The sequence below is a fragment of the Pseudorasbora parva genome, chromosome 12, assembly GCF_024679245.1.
Source record: "Pseudorasbora parva isolate DD20220531a chromosome 12, ASM2467924v1, whole genome shotgun sequence".
Classification (NCBI taxonomy): domain Eukaryota; kingdom Metazoa; phylum Chordata; class Actinopteri; order Cypriniformes; family Gobionidae; genus Pseudorasbora; species Pseudorasbora parva.
This window is the reverse complement of record NC_090183.1, coordinates 43,903,734-43,920,232: the sequence shown is the minus strand read 5'-3', so window position 1 is coordinate 43,920,232 and position 16,499 is coordinate 43,903,734. Positions and strand designations below refer to the sequence as shown.

General features: G+C 38.0%; 1 protein-coding gene across 1 annotated transcript; it reads left to right on the top strand.

Annotated features, from left to right (window-relative positions):
- The first annotated feature begins 10,795 nt into the window (after positions 1-10,795).
- On the top strand, positions 10,796-15,928 carry gdf5 (growth differentiation factor 5). The gene is made up of 2 exons (XM_067458545.1): positions 10,796-11,636; positions 14,456-15,928. Exons 1-2 carry the CDS (start codon positions 11,015-11,017, stop codon positions 15,319-15,321), a joined length of 1,488 nt encoding a protein of 495 aa, XP_067314646.1. The 5' UTR covers positions 10,796-11,014; the 3' UTR covers positions 15,322-15,928.
- The last annotated feature ends 571 nt before the right edge of the window (positions 15,929-16,499 follow it).

Sequence of the window (16,499 nt, the reverse complement as noted above, 5' to 3'; positions counted from 1 at the left end):
TTTAGTTTTGATAATATTTCACAATATTACTGTTTGACTGAGTTTTTGATCACATTAATGCATGTGATGCAATGGACATATATAATAAAAAAAAATAAAGATCTTTTAATCATAGCTCAATCCCAGTAAAAAAAAAAAAATGAGTTGCTATTTGTATGCTCTTTGGTGAAGTGTTGCAGAAGAACCTGAGGTTGAGAAGCCTTAACCTGAATAACATTCACAGATCATTTAGTAAAGAGTTTGTTTGAAAATGTCAGCTTTCTGGTTTGGTTTGCATATTATACATTAACCTGTTTGTGATTATTGAATGATGGAACAGTCTTTAATGCAAAATCGAATTGGCTCAGTGTTAAATCGGGAATTTCCACCCCTAGAGAAATGACTGTAAGTGTGTGGGTGTGTGTTTTCCAGCATGCTGATGCCTGTCTGCTCTGCTACCAAAACAAATGAGATGAGCATTCCCAGAGAATAGAGGGAGTTTGTTTTCTTTTTGGATTGAACGATAAAAATAGAAAATGTTTTGATTAAAAAGTGTTATGGGTCATGCATGAGGCCTTGAACATTAACTGTTTTTGTTTTTTGAAAGGGAGAAACATTGACATGTCTTGATTCAGATGAGCCATAAAAAATACAGCTGCTTCAAAAACTATTCAGCCACTCTTAAACACTTATTTTTGTGAATTGTTTAGGATTAAAAGTGTATTTCTTTTCAAATTGTGTGTGTGTGTGTGTGTGTGTGTGTGTGTGTGTGTGTGTGTGTGTGTGTGTGTGTGTGTGTGGTATTCCCCACATTATGGGACCAAATTTCCCCATATTACCAGTACATTTTTGACCTTGTGGGAAATTTGCATTGGTCCCCATAAGGTATCAAGCTTATAATCGTGTGTATCAGTGTATTGGATTCGTGCATTCGCTCTTTGACTGAATAACTCTTGTAACTTTAATAAGGATTAGTTTGTTTCGTGGCTGGTAAAAAAATATCATTCTTACCATTGGCAGGTGTGGCAAAAGTTAGTTTTAGGCCCTGTGTGTGTATGATGATGCAGCATTATAATAGTTAATGACAGGGTGTGTTGAAGTTAACACTTGCCCTTTTTGACCTCACACCTTTAGACCTGAAAACGCCATGAGAGATGAAGTAAATTCAGTACAAACAGATGATTGAGACATTTAGGGAAACCAAATCGAAACCTGTTTATTCAACAGCAGCTTATTCACTCATTTTTCACACAGATCTGACTACATGACCTGCATGGGGAAGTTCTCTTGTGGTTTATTATATCCGGTGATGATGTGGTGTAACAAAATATCTTAATGCTCATTGAAAATCAGATGCAAATCTTAATGTTTCCATGATGAGTTCTCTATTTATCTTTTATCTGTTGGGAAAAAAATCTGCATGCCTGCGGTCACAGGTTGAATGGACTACTAGACAAGGAAGTTGTTTTCTTCCTCAAAGCACAAGGAACAGTTTTATCATTAACACACACACATTTTCTGCTAGACATTTGAATGCTATCAGAAAAACAAGTCTGTGGAAGGTTCTGGAAAGTGCTCAAATCTCACGCATTACGCAATCCTATTGGAAGATGAATGGTGCCTTTACACTTTCAACTACAGCCTGGGTTTGTTTACACAAGAGGTGGAGCAAACCAACGGATGATCTCTTTAAAATAACCCTTACATTTACGGAAGATCGAACAGGACTAGTTGCCACTAAGATTTAAGAATATGATTGTGAAAAAAAATCCCACGAATAAGAGTCTGCCTATATAATGGCAGTAGCTTAACTCTTTCCCTGCCAGCCTTTTTTATTTTTCTATAAGTTTGCCTGACACTGCAAGCATTTTTGTAGCCTGGTCCTACCAGACTCTCATACATTTCGTTGGCCACTCTCCATTGACAAGTGTTAACTTCTTTGATGGCGGGAACTCTGTTGAAGTTTAAAACTATTGGATCTGCATAAACACTAAACAATATCGCCTTAAACTGAAAAACTGAGGCAACTGTTTGCATCACACTTCTTTTTTGAACTCCTCTCATTTGTTTTGACCAACAAACCATCTTCAACATGCACTTTTAAGTAATTTCAACTCAATGTTCCTCATAAACACAACTCAAATACTTTGTGTAGCATTCAACTAAAAATTGGATGTAAAAAACTACTCAAGTGAATATGCTTATATGACATGCATTCGTTCTATTTCACTATTATGTAATAAGCTGAGATAAACCACAATACTGCTATAAACAGCTGCTCGTTGAGCAAAGCAATTCATATGATGCACTGCCTGTGTAACGGAGGCCAGCTAGTAGTTGCAAATACTCATGACCAGAAAAGCGGAAATGGTGCAGGCGACTGTGGCATAAATAAAAGTCCCGCTGCTCGCACAGCATTTGTGTGTTGTTCAATCGCTCCAGTTGCCTTGCTCAGCTCCTCAACACTCGCTATCGAGTCCTATCCGACTCTTTCCCACCGGCTGTGAGGTGAAGAACACGTCCCAAGATTCTGCGCTCAAACTTTTGTTTTGTTTTGAATAGGCAACCTTTAGCGGACGGAAAAGTTACATAGTGCACCTTTAATAGAACATTAAACAATAATAACAAGCAGTCTACTTCATTTATCTTCCTTAAAAACACATGAAAATGCATAAATTCAACATTTTCTCATGCAAAGCAATAAGTAGGTTGTACACAATAAAATTAAGTTGTGACAATGTTCACTTGAATTGAATATATAATATTGATCAAGCAGCAAAACGTCCTTGAAACATAAACACGCCTGCTGACATAAAATTACCCTAAAATATGCAATATGAGAAAAAATTGTTAGATTTATGTAGCAGTTCTTCGTCACCATGTGAAACGGGTTCATTGCATCATCCAAACCCAGCAGTTAATATTTTATGTAATAGTAACTAAAATAGTATGTTGGAAATGCACACGTCTGCAAAGCTTCATCTAAATTAATCAGGATAAGAAGTGTGATTTATATGATTATACCAAATATGTTTTTGCTACAAATCCAAAATAAGTGAGATTCTCAAATTATCCAAATAAAGTAACAAACAAGGATTTATTTGTAAAAAATAGATATTTTTGTTGCACTTACAGCTTCAATGATTCATTTTTTCCAGTGCTGAGCCACTCTGGATCTGTCGTAACCAACCGCTAACGTTTGGTCGTGACGTAGGCCTGTGTCATGTCTACTATTGCACGACATCAACTTCATTGTTCTCAGCCACTCCCTCTGTTCACGGATTGGGCCGTTTAAAATTTGGCCGAAAAAAAAGCAAATATACCGCGAACCCAGGCGACTTACTAAAGGAAAATTAAAATTGAGTATGTAGGAGTGCAGAGCCATGCTAGCATTTTTGCTAATTTTCAGAAAACTTTTATGGGATATTTTGTTTTGATTGATATGCTGTTTTAATGTTGGTGGTCGTGTTATTTTACATATGCATACATATGCTATCACTTGTTTCTGAATCTTCTTTGCATGTGTTTGATCAGGAGATTCATTACTCCGTTGGTGACAACACTGGAATCCGGTGTACTGACAAATTGGGTTGCCTTCTTTAGGACCCTAAGCGATCCTATAGCGCGGTGCAGGTAGGACGTCACTTTGTAGGCCAACTGACAGTTAGCATTGCACTGCCAATTGTAATTTTCACAGATTAATAAAACTTTTATGAATTTTGAAGCCTAAATACAGTCACCAAAAGTAAAAGGCTAAAGGCTAAACTACACCATGGTCGCTTAACTTCAACGTCACCATCACTAAATTCTCCACAACTCTTCCAGTTTTTATCTCAAAACATTTTTGCCAGAACGTTTGAGTTAGAATAGTTTATAAGAATACAGTTATGAGCATAATGAGGCTGTAAAAGTGGACGGAGGTTACCTGTTTTGACGTGATGACGTTTAATTTCCACGACAGCCTCTGTAGTCCCATTTATCCACTTGTTAGCAACCAAAAAAAAAAAGTAAAAAAAATCACGTGTGGTATTGCTGATGTATTTTATGTTGTCGAATAAAACTTAAAAGTGTCTTGAGCTTGTGTTTACCACAGACTTTTAACCAAAACCCGTTCCAAAAACCCATTGAGTGCTAATGCTAACTCGCTTACACATTTGGCCTACAAAGGGATGTCATACCTGCAACACTATTGCTTTTAATAATTTCTTATAAATGTAAATATGAATTATGAATTCATTATAAAATCTTATAAACATCCAGATACTTTTTGCCTACTCCTTTATGAATACTTTGAATTCAGACATACTACTTTCTGTCACATACTGTGTGTGTGTGTGTGTGTGTGTGTGTGTGTGTGTGTGTATATATTCGTGTATATATATATATATATATATATATATATATATATATATATATATATATATATATATATATATATATATATATGTATATATGTGTGTGTGTGTGTGTATATATGCGTGTATATATGCGTGTGTGTATATATAATATATAGGGAAGTGTGTGATTTTTTTTTTTTCTGATGCAGCTACTGTCTTATTTCTCAGTAGTGGCATCTTGTAAAGGGATTTCACACCAAATTTGCATTGCAACCTGAGTGTGTATCAAAGAGGCGTGTATGATAATATAACATTTCTGGTCTATATGAGGAATTAAGTCCGACAAGGAAAGCAAATAAAGCTAAGGTTAACCATTCCATCATACAAGGATGTTGATGTCGTGTCGTGTGCATCGTAAATGCAAGGCAGGCACATCTTGAAAAGGTAAATTATTATTTTTGCCTGTTATAGTAGAGAAGTGTGTTAGGAGGTGTGGAAAGCATTTGAAAAGCTGCAGCCTCCTACTGCCACCTGCTGCTTTGTTTTTGACATTATAAGTATGTGTGCTTTCAAATCTTATGGGTTTGCCTGTTTTTTGTTTGTTTGTTTGATTTTTTTCTCTCCAGATTTATATGATTGTTTTTCGGATTATATCAGTCATAAAAATAATTTCTGCATATTCTTATATTATTTACAAATTCAGAACAAAAATATTGTCCAAGCTATTTGGGCATGGTAGTTTTGAGGACATTCAGTGAATGTCTACAGTTTCTCACACAAAGCAACCATAAGGCTTCAGAAGATTTGACATATTCTGCATAAGTTATATAGACAAATTAAAAGAAAATAACAATAACTACAAACAAATCAACTGCCCCTCTCATTTTATTTAAATTATTATTTATTTATTTGTATGTATAACATGTTTTTTATTGTTTAAAACCCCTCAGAACATGCATATGAAGTAACTTACATAGGCTGGCTTTTTGTTTGTACTTAAAAGCAATAAAAAATAAAAATAAAATAAAAACATACTCGTGAAGTCGCTTTAATTTGACATTTCTTCCGTTGTTTTTCTGAATGTAATACCCGGAATTGTCCAAAAGGGGGCAATGTTGCACTTTTTTTATTATGTTGTGAAAAACCCTTTCAGGCAAGCAAATCAATCCTTCACGTGCAATTGGAAAATGTCCTACTTCCTACTCCCGAAGTCGTGATTACGAGTTCGTCGCGTTCAAGTGCTTTGTTGTCTGAAAGAACAGAAATAATGAAGGACACTAGGTTTCTTCTTGCCTGTTTCTTGGGGAAATAATCTTATGAAAGTCACTTAGGCTATTAAAGGTATTTAACTTTGAATAAAAATGTAGTGTCCCATTCGTTGATGGCACGCCCAACTCGGGACCGGTAGGCTATCATAATTATCTCCAATTTACCTGTAGTAAATACGACTTGATACGAAATGTATCTATTTTCTGACTTGGAAACTCGTATTTACGATAATTCCGAGTTCATAACTACAAAGTTTTATATATATAAATGTGTTTTTTCTTGTTTACCAAAAACATTGAAATATGACTTAGGCAATTATGCTATGAGGCTAACGATATTACCTACATAAACATCATTAACGCCTTCTTTCTCTCCTGACTGCAGTTTTCAAGCTCACTCAATTTTATTTTTTTTCCATCTTTGTGAAAGTTATTATTGTGGAGTTTTTCTTTTACTATCTGAGCAAAAAGCTTAGCCTATATAAAAGCTTACCCAACTATGACAACTTGCTCTTTGGAGAAACCCGTAAATGTGAAAAAGGTCCATTTTAATTACCTGGAAAAGACATTGAAATGAATGAAATCTTTTAAAAAATAATGGGAAAGGGTTTGACCAGAGTTGATAGGCAAGCACAGGTGGAGTTGAGACCACATGTGTATTAGCAGAATGTCAAAACTCCTCCAGAACAAGAGCCCCTTTTATTTGGTTTGTCCACGGCTGCACCTGAGAAATGTCTGTGGTTTTGCAACGCCTAACACCTCGACAGCACATTTCTCTGCACAAAGATACCAGCGTAGCATGGCAATTTGGGGGAATGTAAAGGGGGTCAAAGTCGTACGCTGGGGTCCAAATATCTGCAAGCACATTGAAAATCTGGCATTCATTATTATTTATAATAATAATAATCATATTTATGTATACACTTTCAGAAAAAAGGTACAGGTGCTGTCACTGGGGCGGTACCCTAAGGTATAAAAGTGAAAAGGTACATTTTATGCACCCCTAAACATATCATACTTTAAGAGTGCGTAGTAGTACCTTTTTGGTTTTGTACCTAGGGTACCACCCCAGTGACAGAAATGTACCTTTTTTTCCTGACAGTGTACACAGACATCCAGATATACTTCTCTATTGAAGCTCAAGACACTCTTTGGATCATCTGAAGAACATGAACATCAGGTTTTATTCATGTCAGCTTAAGTGTGTAAACCTTTTGCTATTATCACCATATATCAGGTTCAATCTTTTTGTAAGCTTGTCTTCTTTTGAAATAGCACAAGTTTTGTATTTCTTTTTGGAACTGGTTGTTTGTAGGCCTCATTGATCTGAGCTCATGCACCTCAGTGTTTGAGCGCAAAAAGTTCACTCAAGGTTATTGCTGTGCAGTTTCACTTTATTTGGTAACATTTTAGTCTCCTTGTTATTTGTATTTACTATAGTAATAACAGTAAATTATCTATAATCACATGCAACTAACCCTCATTCCTCAGACCAGGCCATCTTCTTCCATTGCTCCGTGGTCCAGTTCTGATGCTCACGTGCCACTGTTGGTGCTTTTGGCGGGGTCAGGGGTCAGCATGGGCACCCTGACTGGTCAGCGGCTATGCCGCCCCATACGCAACAAACTGAGCTGCTCTGTGTATTCTGACAGCTTTCTATCAGAACCAGCATTAACTTCTGGAGCAGTTTGAGCTCCAGTAGCTCGTCTGTTTGATCGGACCACACGGGCCAGCCTTCACTCCCCACGTGCATCAATGAGCCTTGGCCGCCCATGACCCTGTGGCCGGTTCTCCACTGTAGACCAGGAACACCCCAGAGCTGCAGTTAGGCTGTTATACCCTGTGTGAGCAAAGTCAGTAAATTTTAGTTTAACGCGATAACAATAAATGGCCTTTTCAGGAAAAAAGAAAGTGACCTGAACACAATGTGAGGGGTTAGTGAAAGATAAACCATCCAAATGATAAATGCACGCTATACTATTTTCAGTTCTAGTTGTTTTTAACTGTATACTTTGTAATGAGTGACAGGTGGATTGTCGCCTGAGCTAAGCGGGGCATGGTTTCAGCAATCAGGCACCTCAGCTCCACCCATGTCCCGCCTCTTTGCTCATGTTCTGTTATCTTGGGGTGGCGCACTGCCAAGATGGCGACGGCCAGCTCTGCCGACTTTGGGATTCAAAAATGCTCTTCAGAAAGTTGCAGATAATGTCACAAACATTTCGTCCATAGTTTTATGTCTGGATTACATTCATACTACACTCATTCATACTATACTATACTCATTCATACTACACTCATTCATATTATATTATACTCATTCATACTACACTCATTCATATCATACTACATAAATGTGTGTCTGTGTGTTTTTTTAAAGCAGTTGTAAAGTAGTTACTTATTCAAAATAAGTACCTACTCCAGAGACTATGCGATTTCGAATGCAGCTACAGTCTTTTTATGAAACATGCCCACATTCAAGTGTTGATTAAAAAAATGCATGAAGCTAGACTATTATTATTATTATTATTATTATTATTATTATTATTTTTATAGCGGAGGGTCTGTTACTTTTTTTTTCTTTTGACAAGAATACATTTGAGGAAACACTTTTTTCAAAAGTGCTGGCGGGGAAAAAGTTAGAGAAATGCAAAATGAAAGCATTATCACTAATTTTTAGTATGTATATTCATACAAAGGAAATGTCCCTGGTGATCCATGCCACTGGTGTGTGGAGTAAACCACAGGCCATGTTTCCTCCGTCCGTCTGAAACATCCTGAGAGACGTTGAGCACATCTCGGACCGTTGGAAATGTGCTGCGTTCACTGTTATGAGTGGCAGTTTGCTGGCCAGTGCTGAGGTTTTCACCCCTGGATGAGCATGTTTATGTGTGTGTGTGTGTGTGTGTGTGTGTCCTGAGCTTCACCTACGCAATCCACAACAGTCATTCCCTTCTCTGTTTGTCTACGGAGGTTGGTGGGGTTTTTTTTTTCAGTGTTCGGGAAGGATTGGAATGGTCTGTGTGGGTGTCTAACATAGCGTTACCAATAGTCCATATATTAAACTTGAGGAAATAAACCCCTGTGGAGGTTTCTCCACAGCTTTAAATACGAATGTATGGTCAAGGTTGAGAAGAAACGAGTGCATTTCTTCTCAACATCCTGTGACCTCTGACCTTACACCAGTGTGATAATGTGGCAAATAGGTTTTTTGTTGTTGTTGATATTTTAGTGTTCAATGAAAAAAGCTTTCTGAAAAGGCTCTGATCAGAAAGTTGTGCAATTATGTAACAGCGTGACGTTTGTAATTTATTTTTTACGTGTACAATGTGATATAAAGTCGATATAATTTGATATGGTAATTTCGTTGTATGTGTGTAAAATGATCATAAAAGGCATTCATTCATTCATATCAGCTAATTCAAATCTTTTTCAAATTCAATATTTTTATTTATTTATTTGACTTAACGTACACAAAAGACAGAAACAATACAGGCATAAAAGTAATAAATGTCATATAATTAAATATGCAAAATATAATATAAAGGTAGTATATTTATTCTTTGTTTTATTTTACAGTACATTGTAAAGTATTTTCAGTTATAACCTGATTCTGTCATATTAAAGCCATAATTACTTACTTACAAAGCTTTACATGGCTTGGCACCGCGATATCTATCAGAGCTTTTAGTTCCATATATCCGCTCATCTGTAACTGGTCTGTCCGTTTTTCCAAAAACTCGCCTAAGACGGATGAGTGACAGAGCTTTTTCCTCATTAGCTCCAAAATGATGGAATTTGTCTATATAATAATAGTCATAACAAATCTCACTTCAAAACTCTTTTTAGGGTAGCTTTAAATTGAACATTTCTATCAATTTTATATAGTTTTTGATTTTATTCTTTAGCTCTTTTATTCATTTTTCTCTTATGCATGTATTGTGTGTTTTGTTTGATCTGTTTCTGTAAAGCGCTTTGAGATGAACATTTAAAGGCGCTATATAAAATAAAGATTATTATTTTTATATGTCATTTTTCACCACTAGCAGTTGCTTATTCAAAACAAAGACATAGCTTGACTTCATTTACTATGAGACACTTATTAGGTCATATAGATTGTACTCTGTGCGGTAAATCAAGAACACCAGATTTAAACGATAAGACTAACTGTGTTGAGCTGGAGAACAATCATTAGTTTTCTGTCCATCAATGATCCAAACAGTTGCTCACCTGTCTAATAAAACACATCATATATTAAAGCGGCTTTGGTGTTTCTATGAAACCGGAAATCGAGGGTAATGCGATGCACGGTCCGTGTCCTGGTTAAAATCGCTTATTTCTCTGGATTTAAACATTCTTGGAAACATGTCAGATAATGTAACAAGTCAACAAAATATATAACATTGTTCTATTATTTTTTGGGATATTTTAAATAAAAAACTTACATATTGTGCCTTTAAAATTATATTTTTTACTTTTTGGTTCAGCTACTTGACAAAACAATTCACAGACCGGTCAATACAACTTTTGAAGAATAAATCAAAATCAATTATTTCTTAATAGGGGTGCATAAATAATATATAAAATCAAGTTTAATAGAATTCTTGGTTTGCATATCAATTCATGTTTAATGCATGGTAATTTGCATATCAAATCTGATCTAGGGCTCGTAAACTGAGGATTTATTCTGGTGACCTAATGCAAAGCTGTCGGTTTTATGTATTCAGTGACTCATGCTGTAAGAAGAAATATTGCACTTGAATAAATCTGGACAGCATGCATGACATCAGAGAGTAATTAAGCCAGTTTGCGTTGGAATTCCGTTTCCAATTCCTGCGCTCAGGTTTGCGCGCAACTTAAGCACCTGCAGGTCTCTCTCTCTCTCTCTCTCTCTCTCTCTCTCTCTCTCTCTCTCTCTCTCTCTCTCTCTCTCTCTCTCTCTCTCTCTCTCTCTCTCTCTCTCTCTCTCTCTCTCTCTCTCTCTCTCTCTCTCTCTCTCTCTCTCTCTCTCTCTCTCGTGTGTGTTTGTGTGTGTGTGTGTGTGTGTGTGTGTGTGTGTGTGTGTGTGTGTGTGCTGTTTTCACTGGACGATGTTCAAACTCGGAGAAAGAGAGAGTGAGGGAGAGAGCGCATTACGCCATCCTTCCCTCTTGGAAAAAGTGGGATTTTAAACAAGTCTCTTACAAGATATCAAACAGAACCGCTGGACTTCAACGAGAGACACTGCGCTTTTGTACCTACTCTTGGATCTCCACTCCGACAGAGCTGGATCACTATGGTTCTGAAGAGAGGGGCTCATGGCAATGGTTTGCGCAGAATAATCGATCAGACGTTTCCAAAGCTTCATTTTTACCTCTCCAAGCCCGTTCATGGTAGTTCGCCAAGAGCTGTTGGACATTTCTCCATCACCGAAACTCAGAGGAAGATCAGAGGATGAAAGTTCTGACTAGTCTCCCTCTTTTATTGGGCATCTGGACTCTGTTATACCTGGTCTTTATCCCGCAAGCGCACTCCCTCGCCGGCGTGGCCGGTCACAGGGGCACCGGAGCGGCCAAACCCAACCCGCGGTTACCGGTGGCGCGTAACGGGACGACGCACGTTAAGCCCTCTGACAACGCGAAGATCTCTCGCATCCGAGCTGGTCCACCTCTGATAACGTCCGAGGCTAACCCGGCTCGCGTCGCGGTGCCTGTGAGTTTAGGGCGCAGGGAGGCCGCGCGCTCTTGGGTACCCAAGGATGCGGCGAGAGTCGCATCCTCTTCTAGCATCCAACACCAAACGGGACACAACAAAGGAGTTTCCACGCAGAAATCCGCCGCGCCAGCTGCAATCAGGGCCGGTCAGATGAAAAGCACCGCTCCAGCACCTGCCCATCTGAGAGCGAAAGGCGCAGCAAAACTGGAGAACAGCGCGGAACCCAAACACCCTTTAGTGACGCCCCATGACTACATGCTGTCCCTGTACTGGTCACGGACCAGCGGAGAGGTCAATGCTAGTGTCCTGCACGAGGCTGGGATGGCCAATACCATCACCAGCTTTGTAGATAGAGGGCAAGGTACGGAATACATGTTTATTCTGGTTTGCATTGGAGTGTTGCACACTATTGAACGGGGCAAGTTGTCACACTGACTGTATCTCAGTAAGGTTTCGAATCAAAAGTCCAATTATAATATTATACCATATATTATGGTAAACGAATGAACACATACAATCACTGGTTTATTGGGGAAGGCCGCTTGTGTTTTTTGTTGTTTTGGTTATAATTAAAGTGTCCTAAAACAATGTTTATTTTCTTGTGATTTTATACATTTTGTTTAATACTAATTTAACTATTTAAAATGAGCAGAAAAGCCCATATTGGCTACACTGTGACAACTATATATATATATATATATATATATATATATATATATATATATATATATATATATATATATATATATATATATATATATATATATATATATATATATATATATATTCTCCTGGACAAATGGTGAAATATTTTCTGCTTTTTTTTTTGTAGTCAAGAAATTTAATGTATGTGTCTATACAGAAACTGAAAAAAAACATCCTCTAAAATATTCACTTTAATAGGAGGCGTGACAACTAGTCCTGGTCAAGATTTTAAGTTAAATCAGTTTTAAGCTTTTTCTGTGCTATTTAATCATCTTGCAAAACTTATTTCTAAGAATAACCATCCTATATAACTCATAAAAAGTGCATTTATGACAATGGCACCAAAACATTAGGAAAGGAAAATGTTTGCTTTCGATGAACTCTAGCCTGTCGAATGTCTGCTGTGACTGCTTGAAATGTCCCGTCTGAAGTCCACTGCATTTACGCTAAATTGTCCCTTTCTGTTTATACAAAAGAGAAGTCGGTGGATGAAAATGTTGAAAACATCTTATTTCTGCTTACACACTAAATCTACACAATCACTTTTTTATTATTATCCGGATCTCTGACCCAAACCAACTGTGTCAATATGCATCTGGCATAAGACTTTTGATGGACCTCTGCTTAAAGTAAATAAACTCCTGGGCCGGTTACAAGTAGGTGGCCTCAATATGTTTTTATTTTGTTTAAAACAGCATTTAAACGGCCCTGCTTTCTGAAGCTGTGAGGTGGACTCCTCAGAAGCTTTGAATGGTTTTAGTTTATGCTGTGTGAAATACCCTTTGCAGATTTATAGTTCCCACATCCTCTGTAGACCTCGAGCAAGAAATGCGTTCATCGTTCTTCGTCCCTCACCTAAAGGGAAAGTTTCCCTAAAAAAGATACTTCACTCCCCCTCATGCTGCTTCAAACCTGTACAACTTCTTCTGTGAAGCGCAAAAGGAGATTGTAAGTCTCCGTTCAATTTCACTGTATGGAAAAGAGCAATCTGGAACATTTCGCTAAACTTCTCCTTTTGTCAAGAAAGAATGTCATACAGGTTTGGGTCGACATGAAGGTGAGTAAACAAAGGCAGAACTTCCATTTTTGGATTAACTAGTTTAAGTTTTTAGTTTAAAAGCCACCACACATCATGTCCTTTAACATCAGGGTACGCCACACACACACACACACACACACACACACACACACACACACACACACACACACACACACACACACACACACACACACACAGCACTAATCAGTTGCACTCTCTCTGCTCTCTCCATGCGCTTCAGATGGTTTTTTCAGACTATGTTAGTGAAAGCCATATGTCACGGTGGTAGGCACACTGGTAAATAGCTGCAGGTTGATAATAATGCTGTGTTTACAGTATGTTGTGGTCTCCAGGCCCAGTTCGTCTGGTTTTAATAGTCTTCTGAAAGCAAACTGTTCTTGGATAAAATGAAACCTTTTGATTTTTATAATGCACTGCCTTCATATCGCATTGCATGCAGAGAGAATGTGTGCTCGCCCTTTCACACAGACACACACACACACACACACACACACACACACACACACACACACACACACACACACACACACACACACACACACACACACATTGAGTTTCCGTGTTTTATGGGGACTTTCCATAGATCTAATGATTTTTATATTGTACAAACGATATGTTCTATTCTATCCCCTACCCGACCTCTAAATCTAACCATTACAGAAAACATTACACACACAATCACAATATGTGAGCTTTGATAGTGGAGAAGCTTAACTGTGCTCTTTGAAAAGCTAACAGTAATTGATCATTTTACTCCTTTATAAACAAATATCTTCCACAATTCCAATGCCATTACCATTAAATATTTCCACAAAACCACAGTACCTTGAATATCATGTGCAAAAAAAAACATGGTATTACGATGCTAGATCATATAGTTAATGTTAAAACATGACATTGTGTCCAACAAACATGGTAATGCCCTTGTACGTCCAAATCAAAAATGTATTACTCTTACACCATTTGCAAAACAAAACAAAACAATTGTACATGTTACGATGGTGTAGTTTTATCATGATAGCACGTGCATGTAAAATGGTACATGGTAGTACCAAAGTTTTTGTCTACCAAAACTACACAAAAACATGGTATCACTGTGGCAACATCCAAAAAATTAAATAATACACTGTAAAAAAAATCAGTCTCCAATTGAACATTTTCTAGTGACTGATCACAAACCTAATTTTTCAGTTCTGTGAATTGATGCAATTTAATTTACAGAAATTCAATTTGGCCAACTGAAAAATTTAGATGGGATCAGTCACTAGAAAATGTTCAATTGGAGACCTGATTTTTTTTGTTTTTTTACAGTGTAAATGTATTGAATGGCACTTTGTGTTCTGCATAGATGCAATCAAGAATCTGAAACCAATAAAGCAAAGGCTCTTTTTATTGACATACTGATATTTTTGCAGATGACCGAGCGCCCCTGATGAGACGCCAGCGGTACCTCTTCAACATCAGCTCGATGGAGAAGGAAGGCCTGTTGGGCGCAGAACTGCGCATCCTCCGAAAGAAGCACATGGACTCCCGTAAGGCCACGTTTGCCAAGGCCGTGGCGGTTCTGATACTGTACACCTGTGCGTCAGGTAAGCACAAAGGCGTACTGGTGGAGACTCTTAATATCGACCCTCACAGCGCCCCACACTGGGACGTGTTTGACATCTGGAAACACTTCAAAGACTTTAGAAACACTCCTCAGCTCTGCTTCGAGCTGGAAGCCGTCGATCAAGGCCGATCGCTTGACTTGCGATTACTCGGCCTGGGCCGAGCGGGAAGGCAGGCGAAGGAGAAAGCCTTCTTTGTGGTGTTTGGGCGTACGAAAAAGCGAGGGCTCTTTTATAACGAGATCAAAGCCCGTTCGGGTCACGACAACAAGACGGTGTACGAGTATCTTTTCACCCAGCGGCGGATGCGTCGGGCACCGCTGCCACGCGGGAAAAAAACAAACAAGAACCAAACCAAACCGCGCTGCCACCGCAAGCAGCTGCACGTCAACTTTAAGGAAATGGGCTGGGACGACTGGATCATTGCTCCCCTAGAGTACGAGGCCTTCCACTGCGACGGGGTCTGCGACTTTCCCATCCGCTCACATTTGGAGCCTACCAATCACGCCATTATCCAGACTCTCATGAACTCCATGGATCCCAGATCCACGCCAGCGACCTGCTGCGTCCCAACCAGACTCAGCCCCATCAGCATTCTGTACATCGACTCCGCCAATAACGTGGTGTACAAGCAGTACGAGGACATGGTGGTGGAGAGCTGTGGCTGCAGGTAGCGGGATATGAAGACCAGTACAGAAACCTTCCAGACTTTCTTTGCCAAGAGTTTTATTTTATTGACAAAATCATGAGTACGACTTCCATTTGTCGATCAGCTTTGGACTATGAACTTGTATTCAGCATGGATCAACAGGGTTGTGCACCATTCGGAACAGAAATGAGATTAAATTCCAGTTTGATTATTAAATTAGAATTAAGGTAGCACACAGGAGGCAGAATTGCAATTTGAATTGTTAACTCTTAACAGTTAACGTAAGGAAGTAGAATTCAAAAGAACATTTATTACTGGATTGACTAAGCTTGAAAGTTTTGAGGTGAAAAAAGTTTTAAACCATTGATGTTTCAAGGTTTAACTTTAATAATATGATATTCCAGTAACTTTTAAGCATATTTAACAAAATTCAGTCAAAAAAACGTATCCCTCCAATCTTACATTTCAAACATGTGCGGTCATTGAAGGAAATTATGTCAATATCATTAAGCAATATTATTAGAACTTCAATTTCAAAGCTCTCAGCTTCTTTATTAAACTTTATTCATTCAGTTATTATATCCACACTTATTTAAAGATAGAAGTAGCTTGTGACCATATGGATGGATGGATGGATGGATGGATGGATGGATGGATAGACATTAAATAATATAAAACTTTCCTGGCTAACCAAAACACATGTTAAATATATATGTTTTGGGAATGTTCTAGTTATGTTATTTTGGGTTCACAGAACGTCCCCAAAACGTGTCTATGTAACACTTGGTTAGCCAGGAACGTGTTTTTTTTTTTGGGTTTGCAGAACGTTCCCCTAACGTTCCCTTAATGCTGATTTTCATTATATATTTTTTTTAATCTTGCATCCCTTATTGTATAAGCGGCATGAAAGACAGATGAATGGACGTCAATAATCAGTATAGATGGATAGAAAGACAGACAAAATATAAAACTTTTTTTCTAACAAAAACAAATGTTACAAATACATGTTTTGGGAATGTTTCAAGAACGTTCTGGGAATGTTATTTTGGGTTCACAGAATGTTCTGGGAACGTTCGCAAAACATGTCGGTGTAACATTTGGTTTTGGTCAGCCAGGAATTTTTTTGTAACGGAAATAGATTTTTTTTTAGGTTTGCAGAACATTCCTAACCTTCCCTCTTAATGTTATATTAACCTTTTTTCA